Below are 14,778 nucleotides of genomic sequence, written 5' to 3'. Positions count from 1 at the left end.
ACATGGTGTTCCCCAGTCCTGACACTTGTACTGCCTGTGCTGGAGGGGGTCACAGTCCTTTCTATCAACCTCTCCATCCCTCTGTTCTCAAGAAATCACTATTGTCTTTCTCTTCAGGTGTTGATGGAGTGTATGTGGTCTTAGAAATGTATGGTACTTTTATTGGGACTTCAGCTTTACAGGCCAAGAGAATCTATTGTAGGCATTTTTAATACACTTCTTAACAACATATCCAAATGAGGGGTCTAACTCCTTGGAAAATATTAGTTCTTTCTAAAATATAAATCATATCCTCTTTGATGGTACCATGTAGAGTCTGTGAGGATCCCCCAGATATCTCCAAAAGCCCTTTCTTGGAGTCTGTCAGTGTAGGTTCAGACCTGGTGAAGGGATTGTCTTACCAGATGAACACATTCTGCTTCTGCAAAGGAAAAGCTGAGATGTAGGGGAGTGATGTGGGAACTGGAAGGCTGCAGATGAGACCTTTGTGGCCGCAGTTTGGGCAGCAGGATGGATTCCAGCTTCAGGCTTTCTTGGGTGAACAGGGCTGATGATTCTTGATGACAATACCAAAACTTCTGTACCCCTACAGTAACTGGAAACAACATGGCCGGCTAATCCCTCCCAGTTGCCGTACTGACATGGGCTTTGTTCTTCGAGGTCTAAGCTTAACATTTGGAAAAAAAAAAGTCTCCTATGCAGAGGGGAGTTAAGCTGATGGTCAAATCTTTGGATATGATTTAGAAATACAAAAGAGCTGGAGAGCAACCAAACCCCATGTGCATGTGCTGTAGCACTTGGGGACATCCCAGCTGATGAATATGCTCAGCATATTTCCAAACAATCCTTTTATTCTTTCAGGCTACCTCTACATGTTCAGTGCTGTACTAGAAAATCTTGTGTTCTCTGAACATGTTTATACAAATAACACCACCGTGTAATGGGCAGGTACAATAATCCTCAGTTAATGCAAAGGAAACTAAGGTCCAAAGACCAAGTGACTGTGGTCACACAGTGTATTGGTACCCGGTACGTGGTGGCGTTGGACTCCGGTCATTGACTGTCCCATGAACTGCTGCCTGATTCGCTCTTTGTCTCACCTGAACGCATGTTTACCCCAAATTCACAGCCTCTCTGGGACACCTGCCTCCCTTTGGTTCCTTCCTCTGCTCTCTCAAGCAAAGCAAGCCGTGCTCCTCTCCTCCCCAACCATCAATCCCCACCCAGCCCAGGCTGCCGGCTCTCTGCTGCGCAGCTTGGACCCTTCTCGCTTGCTGAGCCCGTAGAAGAGGAGATTCCCCTGGTTATTTTCCCAGAAGCAGCCCACATGTTCCAGTGCTACAGCTTGAGTGGTTTGTTAATGCATTGGCCATGCAGAACGTGCAGGGATGTGGCGTACGCGAGATGCAGGTGGAACCTGGGAGGGAAGGAGCCAGGTGATGGGAACTGGTCCTGGGTGATGGGGACCAGTCCTGGGTGATGCGGACCGGTCCTGGGTGATGGGAACTGGTCCTGGGTGATGGTTTAGCAGACGTCTGACCAAAGGCAGAGGAACCCTCACATCTGCCTGTGCCCACAGATGGTTCCACAGGAGCCCGTGGTCAGTTCTGGGCCTCATATCTCCTGGTGAGCAGCTGAGATGGTGGGTGGCATCAGTGCGGGTACAACCACTGATCTGAAAAAAAACCCACTAGTGTTTTCTGGTTGTGTGAGCTCTCTTGCCGAGCTGATTTTGGAAGCTGGGGAGCAAGAAGATGAAGCACGTTAGATGAGGTGAAGGTCCGGCCGTTATTTGTACGGTAGGATCCGTGGCAGATGAGAGTGTCCCAGCCTGTTGTAGTCTCAAGGCTCATCAAGGGCTGTGGTTGCTTTTGTTGTGTACATGGCATTGCAGTCTTTGTGCTGAAGGACTCGGTTCCCTGGTTCTTTAGCTTCTCTACCTTCTGTTTGTGCTTTGACTGCGTCTATAATTGGACTGTTCTAATTTTTTCATGATGTGACATTCTTTATGGAAGCAATTTTTATTCTCCCAAGTTATCTTTGCAAACCAAATTATTTTCTTGCAGTAACCTTCCTTTGACCTTGCTGTCAGACATAGCACATCCAGTCTCATCCATTTAAATTAGCTGAATTCACATCAGTTACTCTTGCTGTGCCTCTGGTTTATTCTGAATGACTCCGTATCGGTGTTGTGCCTAAATGGCCTCACTCGGTTTCACTGGGCATCTTTAAACACCAAACAAAATGACAGGTTGCTCAAACAGTCTATGGTTTAATTTTACCTGGTTAGGAAGCAGAGAACAAAAGTTTCAATGGAGAATAGGTGGTGAGAGCCCCTGGCCAGGCACGTGGTGAGCAGGGAGATGGTTCCTGCTGCTCATGCACCTGTTTCCAGCTGCTCCCCCATCCCCAGCACTGTGGCCACTCGGGGAGCAGCTGGATGGTGTCTCCGGGGGTTTGCTTGGAGACAAACACTTTCCATGGATAAATGCTGTATATGGTGCTCATGCAAAGCAGGGGGAGATGGAAATGCAGTGTGTGCTGTACAGCGCTAGAGGGAGCAGAGGAAAGGGGACACGGGAGACGAAGCACCTGGGGGACCCCTGTGCACGGAAAAGCTAGATGAAAAATGTTAATAAAGATTAATTATTGCATAGACTGGGTGGTGGGAGTATAAACAGAGCAGGATCATACTGTGCCGATGACGGGGTGTAAATATTCAGAAATGCTGGGGGACTGACTGCACCTTGCAGCTCAGTAACTCCCTGAACTCTCATGAAGCCACTAAAATGCAAGGACAGGACTCTGAGATACCTTCTACAGGTTATTCTCTTCTTAGTTTGCAAAACTTAGGTTTTTGTAACGTTTCACCCCAGTTCTAATATGGAATGGAATGGAATGGAATGGAATGGAATGGAATGGAATGGAATGGAATGGAATGGAATGGAATGGAATAGAATAGAATAGAATAGAATAGAATAGAATAGAATAGAATAGAATAGAATAGAATAGAATAGAATGGAATAGAGAATAATATCTCAGTTGGAAGGGTTCTACAGGGCCCCAGGAAAAGGCCACACGGCACCTCCCCAACCCGTTAAAGCTGCCGCAGCTCAGTGAAGCAACGGCCCTTTGTCCTCTCGCTGCTTTTCATTTTAATTGACAGAGAGGGATGGTCAGTTTGCTCTGCAGGGCAAATCCCAATGGAATGGAGGCAGCTGTGACATCCCTCCGGAGAGGCATCGTCCAGTCATCATGAAACCATTCTGGGGAAACCCACTGAAGTTGAAGTAATGAAATATAAAGCACTGTGCACTGTAACAAGTGCTGGGAGACAGTTTAAGGAGTGGGACAGGGCTGTGGCACATCTGCTTAATGCTTTGTTTTACCCAAGACCAGATGTAATGGTAGAGCAGCGGCCTTGGTGTGCGATTCATTTCTGCTCAGTGATTATGTCTCTCATTTAGTCCAGGGGACCCTTCTCTGGGCTCCGGGCAGCACATTAGGAGATACGTGAGCTTTCTGCTGCCTGCCATGGCTTGGAGCACAATACAGCACTGCCAGAGGCTTCCAAAGACTTTGTTCATTAAGAGCAAAATCACAGCTGCTCTGCTCTGCGGCTGGCACTGCTGATGCAAACTGCTCCTGTTTGGTTTGCATTTAACAGCAGGACTGGGCAAAGTATTAAAATAAGAATGTGGAGCAAACTAAAAAAGATCTGAGCTGCAGAGAATGTCAGTTAGCAAAAGGGGGTGTTAATTAGGGTGAGGTTTTGTGCCAAGGAGGAGAAATAGGTGCAGGCATATGGAACCACTGTTTTCCCACCAGAGTGGCTGTGGGAAGGCAGAGGGATCTGAAAGCTGTTCCTGAGGGCGTGTGGTACACAGCATGGTGGTTTGTTTTGGTTCTGTTTTTTCAAAATTGTTCTGCTTCAAATGCTTTTTCATGTCACAAAGTTTGGGGGGTTTCCCGTTCCTGGCCCAGCGGAGGGTCTTGTTCTGAAGGTGGCGTTGGCAGCCAGGCTGCAGATTCGCCTCTGCTGGAGGGCGAAACAGGAGCCTGGTGACAAGGGGACAAACCAAGGCCAGGCACGAGGACGTGTGGGACATCCAGAGGCAGAGCCCAGGCCTGTGCCCTTGTACCTGCCAGCAGGTTTCCTCGTGTCTACTTGCTGCTTCTCTCCATGAAAATGAGCTGCCACTGCCGCCAGATTATCTTCTCATTGCTATTTCTTATTTTGCAGCCTACAAGGAGAAAATGAAGGAGCTGTCTCTGCTCTCCCTCATCTGCTCCTGTTTCCACACCCAGCCGCATCCCAACACCATCTACCAGTATGGAGGTACAGCCCCTGTCCCCCAGCACCCCCAGCACCCTTTGCCTGATGCTCGGGCAGGACACGTGGAGTTTGTCCCATCCCGGAGCAGCAGTCCCTGCTCCAGCCCGGGCTCTCTCTGTTTAGTCTCCTTTCACAGCTCATTTTATTAATGTAACCCACATTTTCCCGGATGGACGCTGCTCGCAGTGCCTGTCTGCTTTGTACTGGGGTGACACATGTTCTATTAACAGCAGTATGGCCTTTCTGTAATTATGCTGGGAATTTAAATGGGATGGATGAAGCTAATCGCTAATGGGGAAATTTTGGAGGTAGAACAAAGTCATCCAGGACAGGACATGGGAACACCCTAATTCCTGCGTTAAGTGCTCGGTGCCCTCAGGTGAACGAGTGTCACCGCAGAGTTCCTGATCTGTTTTTTTGTCCCCAAAAAGATATGGAGGTGAAGCAGCTGGATAAGAGGGCATCGGGCCAGAGCTTCGAAGTGATCCTGAAGTCTCCTTCAGATTTATCTCCTGAGAGCCCCATCCTCTCCTCCCCCCCCAAGAAGAAGGACCTGTCCCTGGAGGAGCTGCAGAGGAGGCTGGAGGCTGCAGAGGAGCGGAGGAAGGTAATGAGATGCCCCGTAGAAGCCGCGACTTTTCTGTGACGGGTACTCATTGCCCCAGACCCTAAAACTGGCTTAGTGAGAGCAATCTAAAATGCCTGGAAATGGTGTTCTTATATTTCTTATCATGTCAGGTGAGATACAGGAGTCACAGAGTGAGGTTCTGCAGCCTGGTTTAGGCAGGGAATTGGATTTGATGATAATCATTGTCCTCCTATTCTGAAAACGATGCAGAATGGGGTCCTCTCGGACCTCATCCCTGTGACCTGGCTTGGGGGACAATTCTTGCCAGCGAATACTGCAGGAGATGTAGCAGTTGGTCACAAACCCAACTTGACCTTCAAACCTAAATCCAGCCTAAGTGGTTTCTAACCTCTGGCTGTGCCGCATTGCACAGCGGGTGCTGCATAAAATGTCTTTTGGTCAAAGCTATTGAAAAGGGGAAAAATAGAATAAAGCAAGGTATAAATGTTATGAATTTTGGTGGGTAAGGGAAGAGCAAACTGAAGTAATTCAGAGAATGAGGGGAGACTCGGAGAGGGGTCTCTGCACCTCGATGCATCAGCTTGGTGTCACTGAGCGGCTGGGTAGTGTTGCATCACCTGCTACACCACACCCGGCAGATATTGACAGCAGCAAAAAGGTGTCAAAGCATTTTCCAAGGAAGAGCGTTATGGGCTGGAGAGGGGTGGCAGTGGGGTTTTGAGCAGAGATGGTCAGAAAGCCTCTCTGGGCTGGAAGAGCGTCTCCCGACATCTTGTCCCACAGACACAGGAGGCGCAGGTGCTGAAGCAGCTGGCGGAGAAGCGGGAACACGAGCGGGAGGTGCTGCACAAGGCGCTGGAGGAGAACAACAACTTCAGCCGCCTGGCCGAGGAGAAGCTCAACTACAAGATGGAGCTGAGCAGGGAGATCCGCGAAGCACATCTGGCTGCCCTGAGGGAGCGGCTCCGCGAGAAGGCGAGTGTGGTGCCTGGGGGGCCTGGGGGCTGGTCCCTGCGGGGATGCTGGTGCCCCGGGGGGGTTTGGGGTCTAGTCCATGCCGGGTCATCCCAGAGCAATGGGATCAGGGGAACAGGGGTTTTGTTGCTGGGCTGGGATGTGTCCTTCCAGATCAGTACAGAAAATACTGTCTGGCTGATAGAATCAAACCATAGAATCCTTTTGGTTGGAAAAGACCCTCAAGCTCATCGAGTCCAACCGTTAACCGACCCCTGTCACTAACCCATGTTCCTGAGAACCTCATCTCCGCACCTGTTCAACCCCTCCAGGGATGGTGACTCCACCACTGCCCTGGGCAGCCTATTCCCAGCCTGATCTAGATAAGTTCAAGCTCCAAGGCACAGGCTCAGGCTCGCTCTGTGCCCAGAAGCCGCACGGCCAAAGGGCTTTGCAGAGAGGAGCCATGAATGCGTTCGCCGCAGGTTTGCATCCCCTCTTGGCAAATCCTGTGAGCAGGAGCGAAGGAAGAAAAGGGTTCCAAAAGCAGAAGGTGTCAACGTGTATCTGTCGAGAGACATCAGCAGCTCTAGGCTGGCCCTAAAGATTTCCCCTTTGGTGTCATCTCTCCCATCTCTGTAGGAACTGCACGCAGCTGAGGTTCGCAGGAACAAGGAACAGCGGGAGGAGATCTCCGGATAAAGGGCTTTTCTACACATCTGGCACCTGATTCCTGTTAACAAACCAACCAATCGACCAACCAACACATTTCTTTTGTTTGTCTAGATGCAACATTCAGTTCTCCATCCCCCCGGTCCCCTGGTGTTCGTCCCCCAGCTACACGCTTCTCTATCTCTGCATCCTTAATCGTCAGTCCTTGTGGGGATTCACAGCTCATAGGGCCCTCTAAGCAGAATAGCAACTAGTTCACATGAAATAGAGAATCAATCAGTCGGTCCAACAGCTTCTTTGGAGGGTTTCTTCCTTTTTTTTTTTTTTTTTATTTTATTTAAATATTTCTTAAACTGATGTAAAAAAAAATAATTAAGATATTAATAAATTCAACCAGCAGTGTCACGGAGATACGGATTTCTTATCCGGAGCTTTTACTCCTCTTGGTGTTTGCTCTGAGCCAAATATCAGTTTCAGAATAATGGGAAGGAAGTGGAAATTTCTGTGTGAAGTGGAATAGGGAACAGCCCCAGTTTGCCGGTGGCAGGAGAGAGGGGACACGGGTGGCTCAGCGGTCACGGCGTGCAGACCTCCTGTCTCTTGGCTGCACCTGGAGCCAGCTCAGGCAGCGCCCCAAACTCCTCATTTTTGGATGATTGTTTGATAGATTTTGTGAAAGTAGAGGAGGGTCTCTACCCAGAGCTCGGTGCTGGAGGGTCCCCAGTAAGAAAGCAAATCCCATAGAGACAATGCATGATTGTGGAACAGCCTTGTAGTGGACAGAATAATCCTCTTTCCCTCTTTCCAAAGATGGATGTGACTCTTGGGTGCCGTTGCAGGGCAGAGACGGAGGCTGGTGCCCCGGAGCTCCTGGCAGGGAGGACATGCCAGCTGCTGCCTGCGATGTCCCCACGCTCACTCCTTGGCTACCCTTAGCTTTCCAAGGCCTATTTTTAAGAAAAAAATCACATCTCTTGATGGAGGTCGGGATGAGCAGAGAACAGGCGATCATGGCAGTACTGTCTGATCTGGATGGGTGACTGTCACAGCCTGTGGACATTTCAGCTTGTAATGTCACGGCTGATGGAGCAGCTGAGGTCCTGGTGGCCACCACGCCCTGTGAGGGGCTGTCACCCCCCGGTTACATCCACAGCCCCGCTCACCTCTGCCTTGGAAAACTAAGTGGAAAAGTTGCGTCTGGCAAGCAGGGAATGGGCACCTTCCTGCAAACGGGACACAGCACAGAGGAGTCACCCCGGAGCACGGTCCTGCAGACGGGTGGTGGAAGCTGCTGTCGTTAGAAGCAGAAGGTAATGAGAACTCCCTTCTGTCCAGTGCTTAGACATGACCAGGTGGTTATTTTTCTAACAGGCCAGTGCGGTGTTTCGGGGACAAGGCACAGGGTGCTGGGTGGTTTTTGGCACCACTCCCCCTTGGACCCTGGAATAAACCAAAGGGGCATCCAGGGCACCAAGACATTTCATTAGTGGCAATTAGTGTCCTCTGCATGCTGTGTCTCCAAAGAGCCATTCTGGGATGAGTGACTCCAGCGATGGATTTGGCAGGATTCTTTATATTTATCTATATAATTTAAGTGCATGGGGGTGCAGACAGGCTGCCTGGACCGTGCTCTGCATGGTGATGGCAGAGCTGGAGCAGACGAGGGGTTTTCATGGGGAATATCGATCCCCTTGCCTCTGGCAAAGAAATCAGTGCTGAGGCTTGTCAGAAGACACAGTTTTCTGCCTAACCTGTGCTTTAATTCAGTTGCTGATGGCTTGGAGTGAGCACCAGGCGGTTGCAGAAACCCCCTGGAAAGCCAAAGAGAGCAGCTGCTGGAGATCAGATCCTGGGGCTCTTTGCTCGTCTCCCCAGAAGTCCCGGCTGGATTTGGGAGAAATCCCTCGGTGGCCACGGGCTGGTGTTGGGGACACTCTGCTCCCCAAAGGACAGGCCACGTTTACTCCCAGACCCCTCTGCCTGGGCCGGGGGGGGAAAGGACTGTTAGAAAAGCCCCAGAGCGCTGTCAATGACAAAAAAAATAAATTATACAAATATTTAGGGTAAAGAGCATAAAGGAAACTGAGGGTTGAATTTCTTAACGGTAGCTAATGATCAGTTTTTAGTAGCAGCTGTCTTAGATAAGCATCTGTGTAGAGCGCAGCATCACCGCCAGCATCACCCCATCCATATAGTGACGAGAAACTTTAAAAAAAAAATTTAAAAGTAATTTAAATGAAATGTTTGTGCGTAAGAAATGGTTGAAACTGTCAAATGTCTGTGTCCCGCGTTGGTGGGATCTGAGAAGGTATCTGCGAGATGTTAACCCTGTCCTGCTTTCTGTGGTGCTGAGTGTTTGCTTGGTGTGTAATTCTGACCTGGAGCTTGTTGTAAATACTGTTTTTAGTACTATGATTATGATGATTATGATTATTATTATTATCAGAAATGTTGTACTGATGAGCAGGAGTTTAAAACAAGAGAAATGACCGTTTTCGCTCTCTCCTGGGGGCTCGAAGGAGCCGGCGGCCGGGCAGGGTGCGGGCAGGGTGCGGGCAGGGTGGGATGCTGGACCAGAGGGGCAAATCCAGCTGGAAAATGGGGAAGCAGGAGCTGGAGGCAGCCAAGTCCTGCAGGCAGGGCGGCGAGCGGGGGACGCTGCTCCTCGTGTCGGGCCGAGGGGTGTCCCGGGGTGATGCTGCAGTTCTGGCACCGAGAATTCGCTGTGAACCCCAAGCTCCTCGTGCGAGGGCTCCGGGCTGTTCCCCGCAGCAGCTGTGCGGTTTGGCGTGTGCCGAGGGTCGGTGGCAGGTTGTGCCGGTCGGAGCCGTCCTCCCCAAGCAGCTGCCGAGGCTCTGGACACGGCTCCTGCCTGGATCTTCCATCTCGGTCCATTGTGCTCCCCCTCCCCACAGACCAGCCTGGATCTCAGGTGGGGGTTTGTTCTTGCAATAGCTTTGCCTGGCAAAAAAACAACCCGCAGGAGAACAGCCCAGCACACAGTGCTCACGCAGGTGTGAGCACCAGGAAACTCATTATTCTCCCCATCGGGTCGGTGCTGTGAGGGCAGCAGAGGCAGCTGGAAAATGTGTCGCTGCAGGGGCAGCTCCCACGGCCGGGATGCGCAGGGAGGGTTTTGCACCGGTAGTGCCTGGTACCCGTGGCCGAGGTGCGTTGTGCCGCGGGAACGGCCTCACCCCTGCAGTCGGGTGCTTTGGGTGCAGCAGCGTGGGGTTTGCCCGGCACAGGCGAATGCAGCAGCTTGGCGTTTGTCCAGGGCCACTGGACGCTGTGCTTGCTTTGGCTGCTTGTCCCGGCTCCTGTGGTTTCGGCTGGACAAGGGGTGTCCCCCTGCTCACCCCCAAACCCACGGCACGGCCTGGGATCACCGTTATTTCATGCCTTTCCATGTCCCAGGGTTGCTAGTGGTTCTGTGCATCAGCATACTTAATGCCTCAATCAAGACTAATTGAGTATCCTCATTAACATCCTTACCCTCCCAGTCTCCCTCATTCTTGGACCCTGTTCCCAGGGCCACCTTCCCTGTGGCAGAGCTTGAGGTTCTCCATGGATTCCCATAGATAGTTATTAATCAAGATTTGTAACAACTGTTTGCAGCCCTGTTTTTGCAGCAGCAGGTGAGCGTGAGACTCGGTGCCTGGCAGGGACAGCATCCGCGGGGCAGCGGCAGCATCCCTGCCCGGACCACGAGCATCTGCAGTCGTGTGAGGGAGGGAAGACGAGATGGTGGTAACTTATTTTGTGCATGCATACACCTTTCAAAGAGCTCTCCTGGAGAAGGGGCCTCTGATCTGAGCGAGAAGCTAAAGCCAAATGAGTTTCCAGCTGGCAGCGGTGAGCAAAGCTGCATGAGAGCCGGGACAACTGGCCTCAGGTCCCAAATTAAAGCTCTGTGCTCACCTTGCCCCTTACAGCAAAGTGCTCAGCTCCACCTGGAAACTGGTGCCTTCGGGGATGCTGGCCCCTCAGGCTGCTTCTGGACTCAGTCTATTTCTTGTCTTATTATTTTTGAGTCATTAAAAAAACCTCGCTCTAGCCCAAACATGGGGTTACCTTTGCAGTGACCCCCCCGGGATGGTGGCAGCTCACCATTGCATGTATCCCACCTTTGGGATAGATCAGTATTGCTGTTCCTTCTATAAAATGCAAATTTCAGCCTGCTTGCTTTTGCTCAGGCCGGTGTGAGCCTGGGCCTGGCTCTGCAAAGCCGGTCTCACCGGGCTTGTCAGATCACATCCCGCTGCGTCGTTCCGTCCCTCGCGGTGGCTGCGCACACAAGCGCACCCGCGGAAGCGCTAAATGCACAGACACCCTCGCGCCGCCCGGGATGAGCCAGGGAACGGCTGTTACGGTTCTAGAGGTTTCTCCCATCTGTGCCCGGGATGAGAGCACAGTGAGACCAATAAACTCCACCTTTGTAGCCAGTGTCTTTAAGCAAAGCAGAAGAGGGGCCAGCGCCTGTGTTCGGGTGCTCCGCGGTCCCTGGGGTGCAGGATGCAGCTGCCCCCCCACCATGGGTGCGATGGGACCTGAGAGTGGAGGACAGCCGGGCATCCCCTCCCCGGCATCCCCCGTGCCTCAGTTTTCCCCTCCTTGTGACAAGGGGACACTGATGCTCCCCACCCCAAGGGGGACCAACGCACCTCCATCTCTAAAACACTCAGAAAATGGAAAGTACCAAAGTCCTGAGTCGTGGGACCCCCGGCCACCCTGGGGGGAACAAACGGAGGTTCGGGAGATGCTGTAACCTGGGGCTCAGCACCCGCAGGATTCACTCCCTGCCCACAGCCGAATCGCTGCTACTGCGGGTTGGGGGGGACTTTCCATCAATACCAGAGCCCCGGCCGCTGCCCTTCGGTCTCCCACGTGCGTTTCATTGTCAACTCGAGGTTGTTGTTGTGCAAGAGAAGTGATTATGGAAAAAAAAAAAAGAAAAAAAAAAAAAGAAATAAACTTGGTATGAAACCATACGTGTCCATCTCTCTCCATCAATGGATTGTTTTAGTTCTCTTTGTATTGTGAGAATACTAATAAAATGCATTAAATGGAAAATCGACCTAAAGATTTAACGAAGCAGACTTTAAGCATCTGTATGCTAAATGAGTACTTTGAATCCAGAGTAAAAGATGCAGAGATCTACAGTTTATCACCGTTCTCAGAGGGAAAAAAAATAATAAAATGCTTAAATGAGGGTATTGCCGACGTTCCTTGTGGCAGGAAAGGTGCAGGTACAAAAAGTCTTCACAGAGGGAGATCGAAAAAGATATGAGACAATTATAATAAATCCACTTCTGAAAAAACATGTGAGCTTCTTTTTTAAAAGAAACCCAGTGTTTGTTTAACGAGCTTTTCCTGACAAACGATCCAGCCTCCCCTGGGCTGGGCGTGGGGGGAGAGGGGACCCCAATCTGGGAGACCCGGCAGGGCCGGCGCTTCACGGCACATCCCGCGTAGAGAAAAATGCCCCCAGAATTGCACAGGAGAGCAGGGAGGTTTGTAACCCAGGGGGACACCCCAGGGATGGGTCCCCCGGCTCGGGGCTGAACCCAGGGCTGGGAAATGGGAATTTTAGGGGGCAGCTGGTGTGCGGGGCTGGGGTGTCGCCCTGTTGCTCATCCCACATGTGCACAGGATGTGCCGCCCCCACAAACAGGAGCTCTGGCTTCGCAGCGGCACCTCCCTGATTTCAGAGATACGGACCTGATGGCAAATGCAGCCTCGCTGACTTTGCTTCCGAGGTTCGCCATAAACCACCCATCCAGGCTCTTAACAAAAAAACTGATGTAATAAATTAAGCATTTGTCTTGGGAAGACAGGCACTCGGTGCCACAAAATTCAAGATACATTAGAGACCAAGCATGGTCACCCTCTAGTTAATTCAAGTCAGATCCTTCATCCTCCTGTGATCTGAAAGGGAAAACCAGCGGAATGGGATCTGCTGGGGAAGGAGGAGCAGCCGGCGTCGCTCCCACTGCCCTCCAGCACCGAGAGGGCAGAAAAACACCATCCTGGGCCCTTGGATCAGATTGTAGCACTCGGCAAAACGCTGCTCCCAAGATCAAAACCAGGCCAAGAAAGCAAAACGTCATAATTAACTCTTGGAAGAATCCCCACAAAGTCCTCAAGCCGTGTGTGAGCGAGGGGATGGGAGAGCAGCAGCTCTGGGGATGTAAATGCAAAAGCACACCTGGGCAGGCAAAAAAAACCCAAGAAGATTTTGCAGAGTAAAGGTTTGAAAAATAACAGGATGTTCTTATCTGCAGGCTCAGGAGCGCTAAGGCTGCGAGTCTGTGCACTGATAAAGGGACAGATGGAGCAGATAAGGTGCCGGGAGGTGAACTCCTCCAGCCGTGGGTGCTGGGAGTAGCTCAGGGACATTCCCATTGCCTGGAGCCTGGCAGCAAAAGCAGGATTTTGCAGGATTTTGCTTTCCAAGAGTCCACGGGCTGCTGGGAACAGCGGAGCAGGGCAGTCGCGGTGGATTTGCTGCCTTTTTACCAGCTTGCTGAGCACTGGTGACAGTGGCAAAGGGACATTTATCTGCTCTGTCCAGCCCCAGCAGGGTCCCGATGACACCGGTGACAGGGCAGGACCCCGGGGACCCACCGGCTGCAGCGATGGTGGAAACGCAGCCATGGAAAAGGGTGTCACCACTTCTAGCAGGTGAATTAACATTTCTGGTCCCCTTGGAGAAGGAAAAGAAATAGAATCCCTTGTGAGATATTACTCCAGTGAGTATTAGCTTGCCTGAACTGGAAAGTGAGAAGGACCATGAGCTGGCTGCTCGTTATCGGGCAGGGTTGGTCTGGATGGGGAGGATGGGAAAAGAAAAGAGTCTTGTGAAAGGTAAGTATTAAATAAACCACTACAAATCTATTGGACAGGTTCATTAGAAATTAATGTAAAAAATACAGCTCACTAGGCCAAATCCGTGTGCAATGGGCCAGCGACAGCACCAAAGGCAAGGCAGGAAAAGCCACTCGCCACGTGGCTGTGAAAAGCTGACAGAACTAAAACTCGTTGAGTGTGTTTCAAAAAGGGATTCAGAGCTTTTGAGGCCTCTGGTCTGGCTCCTCTTTTTTCAGAACGTGTTAACCACCCACTTGCACAAAAAGCACGATGTGCTAAGATCGCGTGAGAAACCCTCCCTGAAAAATCACTGCACGCCTTTCAAAGCTCACAGGGTAAGCCCAGAAATGGCACCAAATTACACCAACACCTGCAGGAGTTCAAGGTGGCCGAGGGAAACCCCGGAGAGCAGAACCGCGGGACAGTATTTAGTGCTGATTTGCAGCAGCGTGTGTCAGGTGCAGCAGCTCCGGGGTGGCTCCTGGGCTCTGCAATGGGCAGGAAATCCCCGACCCGGATCAACCAGCAGCAGCGCTGAGCACGTCGCGCCCCGCGCACCGTGAGCCCCTCTCCTTGCAGAGATAACGACACCTCTCAGTTGCTGAACGGCCGCTGCACAGAACACCCACCGAGGAGCCTGCAAAGCTCGGGGACAGCTTGGGGACACCGTAACAGAGCAAACCTGTGCAGAGCATTCCCGAGCTGCATGAAAAAACGGCTACTGAGCCTAAACACCTGCACAGACACGGCCACTTTCTCCTGCAGGTGCAAAGTTCACTTTTCTGTCTCTTCTTCTATAATTCATTGCTGATAAGGACAGTAAGAGAGTCCTCCAGAACTTGTCTCTCTCTTTAGTTTTTATTAGGTCTTATGAATGAGAGGCACAGCTGCACCGCAGAGCCCCGCAGGGCTGCAGCGTGCGCCGTAAACCAAGTGGAACATGGCCTGGGAAACAGCTCCCGCGGGGGCCAGTCCCAGCGGGCAGGAGGGGCTGGAAGGCCACTCACAGCACCTTGATGCTGAAACCCGGCAGCCCCCAGCCCGGCCAGGAGCCTGCACAGCCTGGCTGCTCGCTGGGGCACGAGCCTGAGCAACCAGCAGCCCATGTGTGCCCAACGCTGGGCAGAAACGCCTCGGGCTGTCTGGGCAACACCCCAAGATGCTGCGGGAACTGATATGCGCTGTACCCCCATGTCAAAGGCAGGTAGAGAAGGCCGCCTGGCCCTCTATAAAATATGTCCACAAGCACTGCTGTGCACCCCCAAACAGCACGCACACACATCCTGTCCGTGCAAACGCACCCACAGAGAGTGAGGGAAGAAATACACACCCAGCACCCCCCCTGCACCCGGCCTGG

The 14,778-nt window shown here is 51.7% G+C and overlaps 1 protein-coding gene across 1 annotated transcript; it reads left to right on the top strand.

The window, feature by feature from the left end:
• Window positions 1–4,230: 4,230 nt before the first annotated feature.
• Window positions 4,231–6,581, top strand: STMN3 (stathmin 3; the record flags this gene model as incomplete). The annotated part of the gene is made up of 4 exons (XM_082065453.1): window positions 4,231–4,339; window positions 4,768–4,943; window positions 5,709–5,900; window positions 6,522–6,581. Exons 1-4 carry the CDS (start codon window positions 4,258–4,260, stop codon window positions 6,579–6,581), a joined length of 510 nt encoding a protein of 169 aa, XP_081921579.1. The 5' UTR covers window positions 4,231–4,257.
• Between the last annotated feature and the right edge of the window lie 8,197 nt (window positions 6,582–14,778).

Source organism: Streptopelia decaocto, assembly GCF_964273445.1.
Source record: "Streptopelia decaocto genome assembly, chromosome: 14".
NCBI classification, from domain to species: Eukaryota; Metazoa; Chordata; class Aves; order Columbiformes; family Columbidae; genus Streptopelia; species Streptopelia decaocto.
This window is presented reverse-complemented; position numbering and strand designations above follow the sequence as displayed.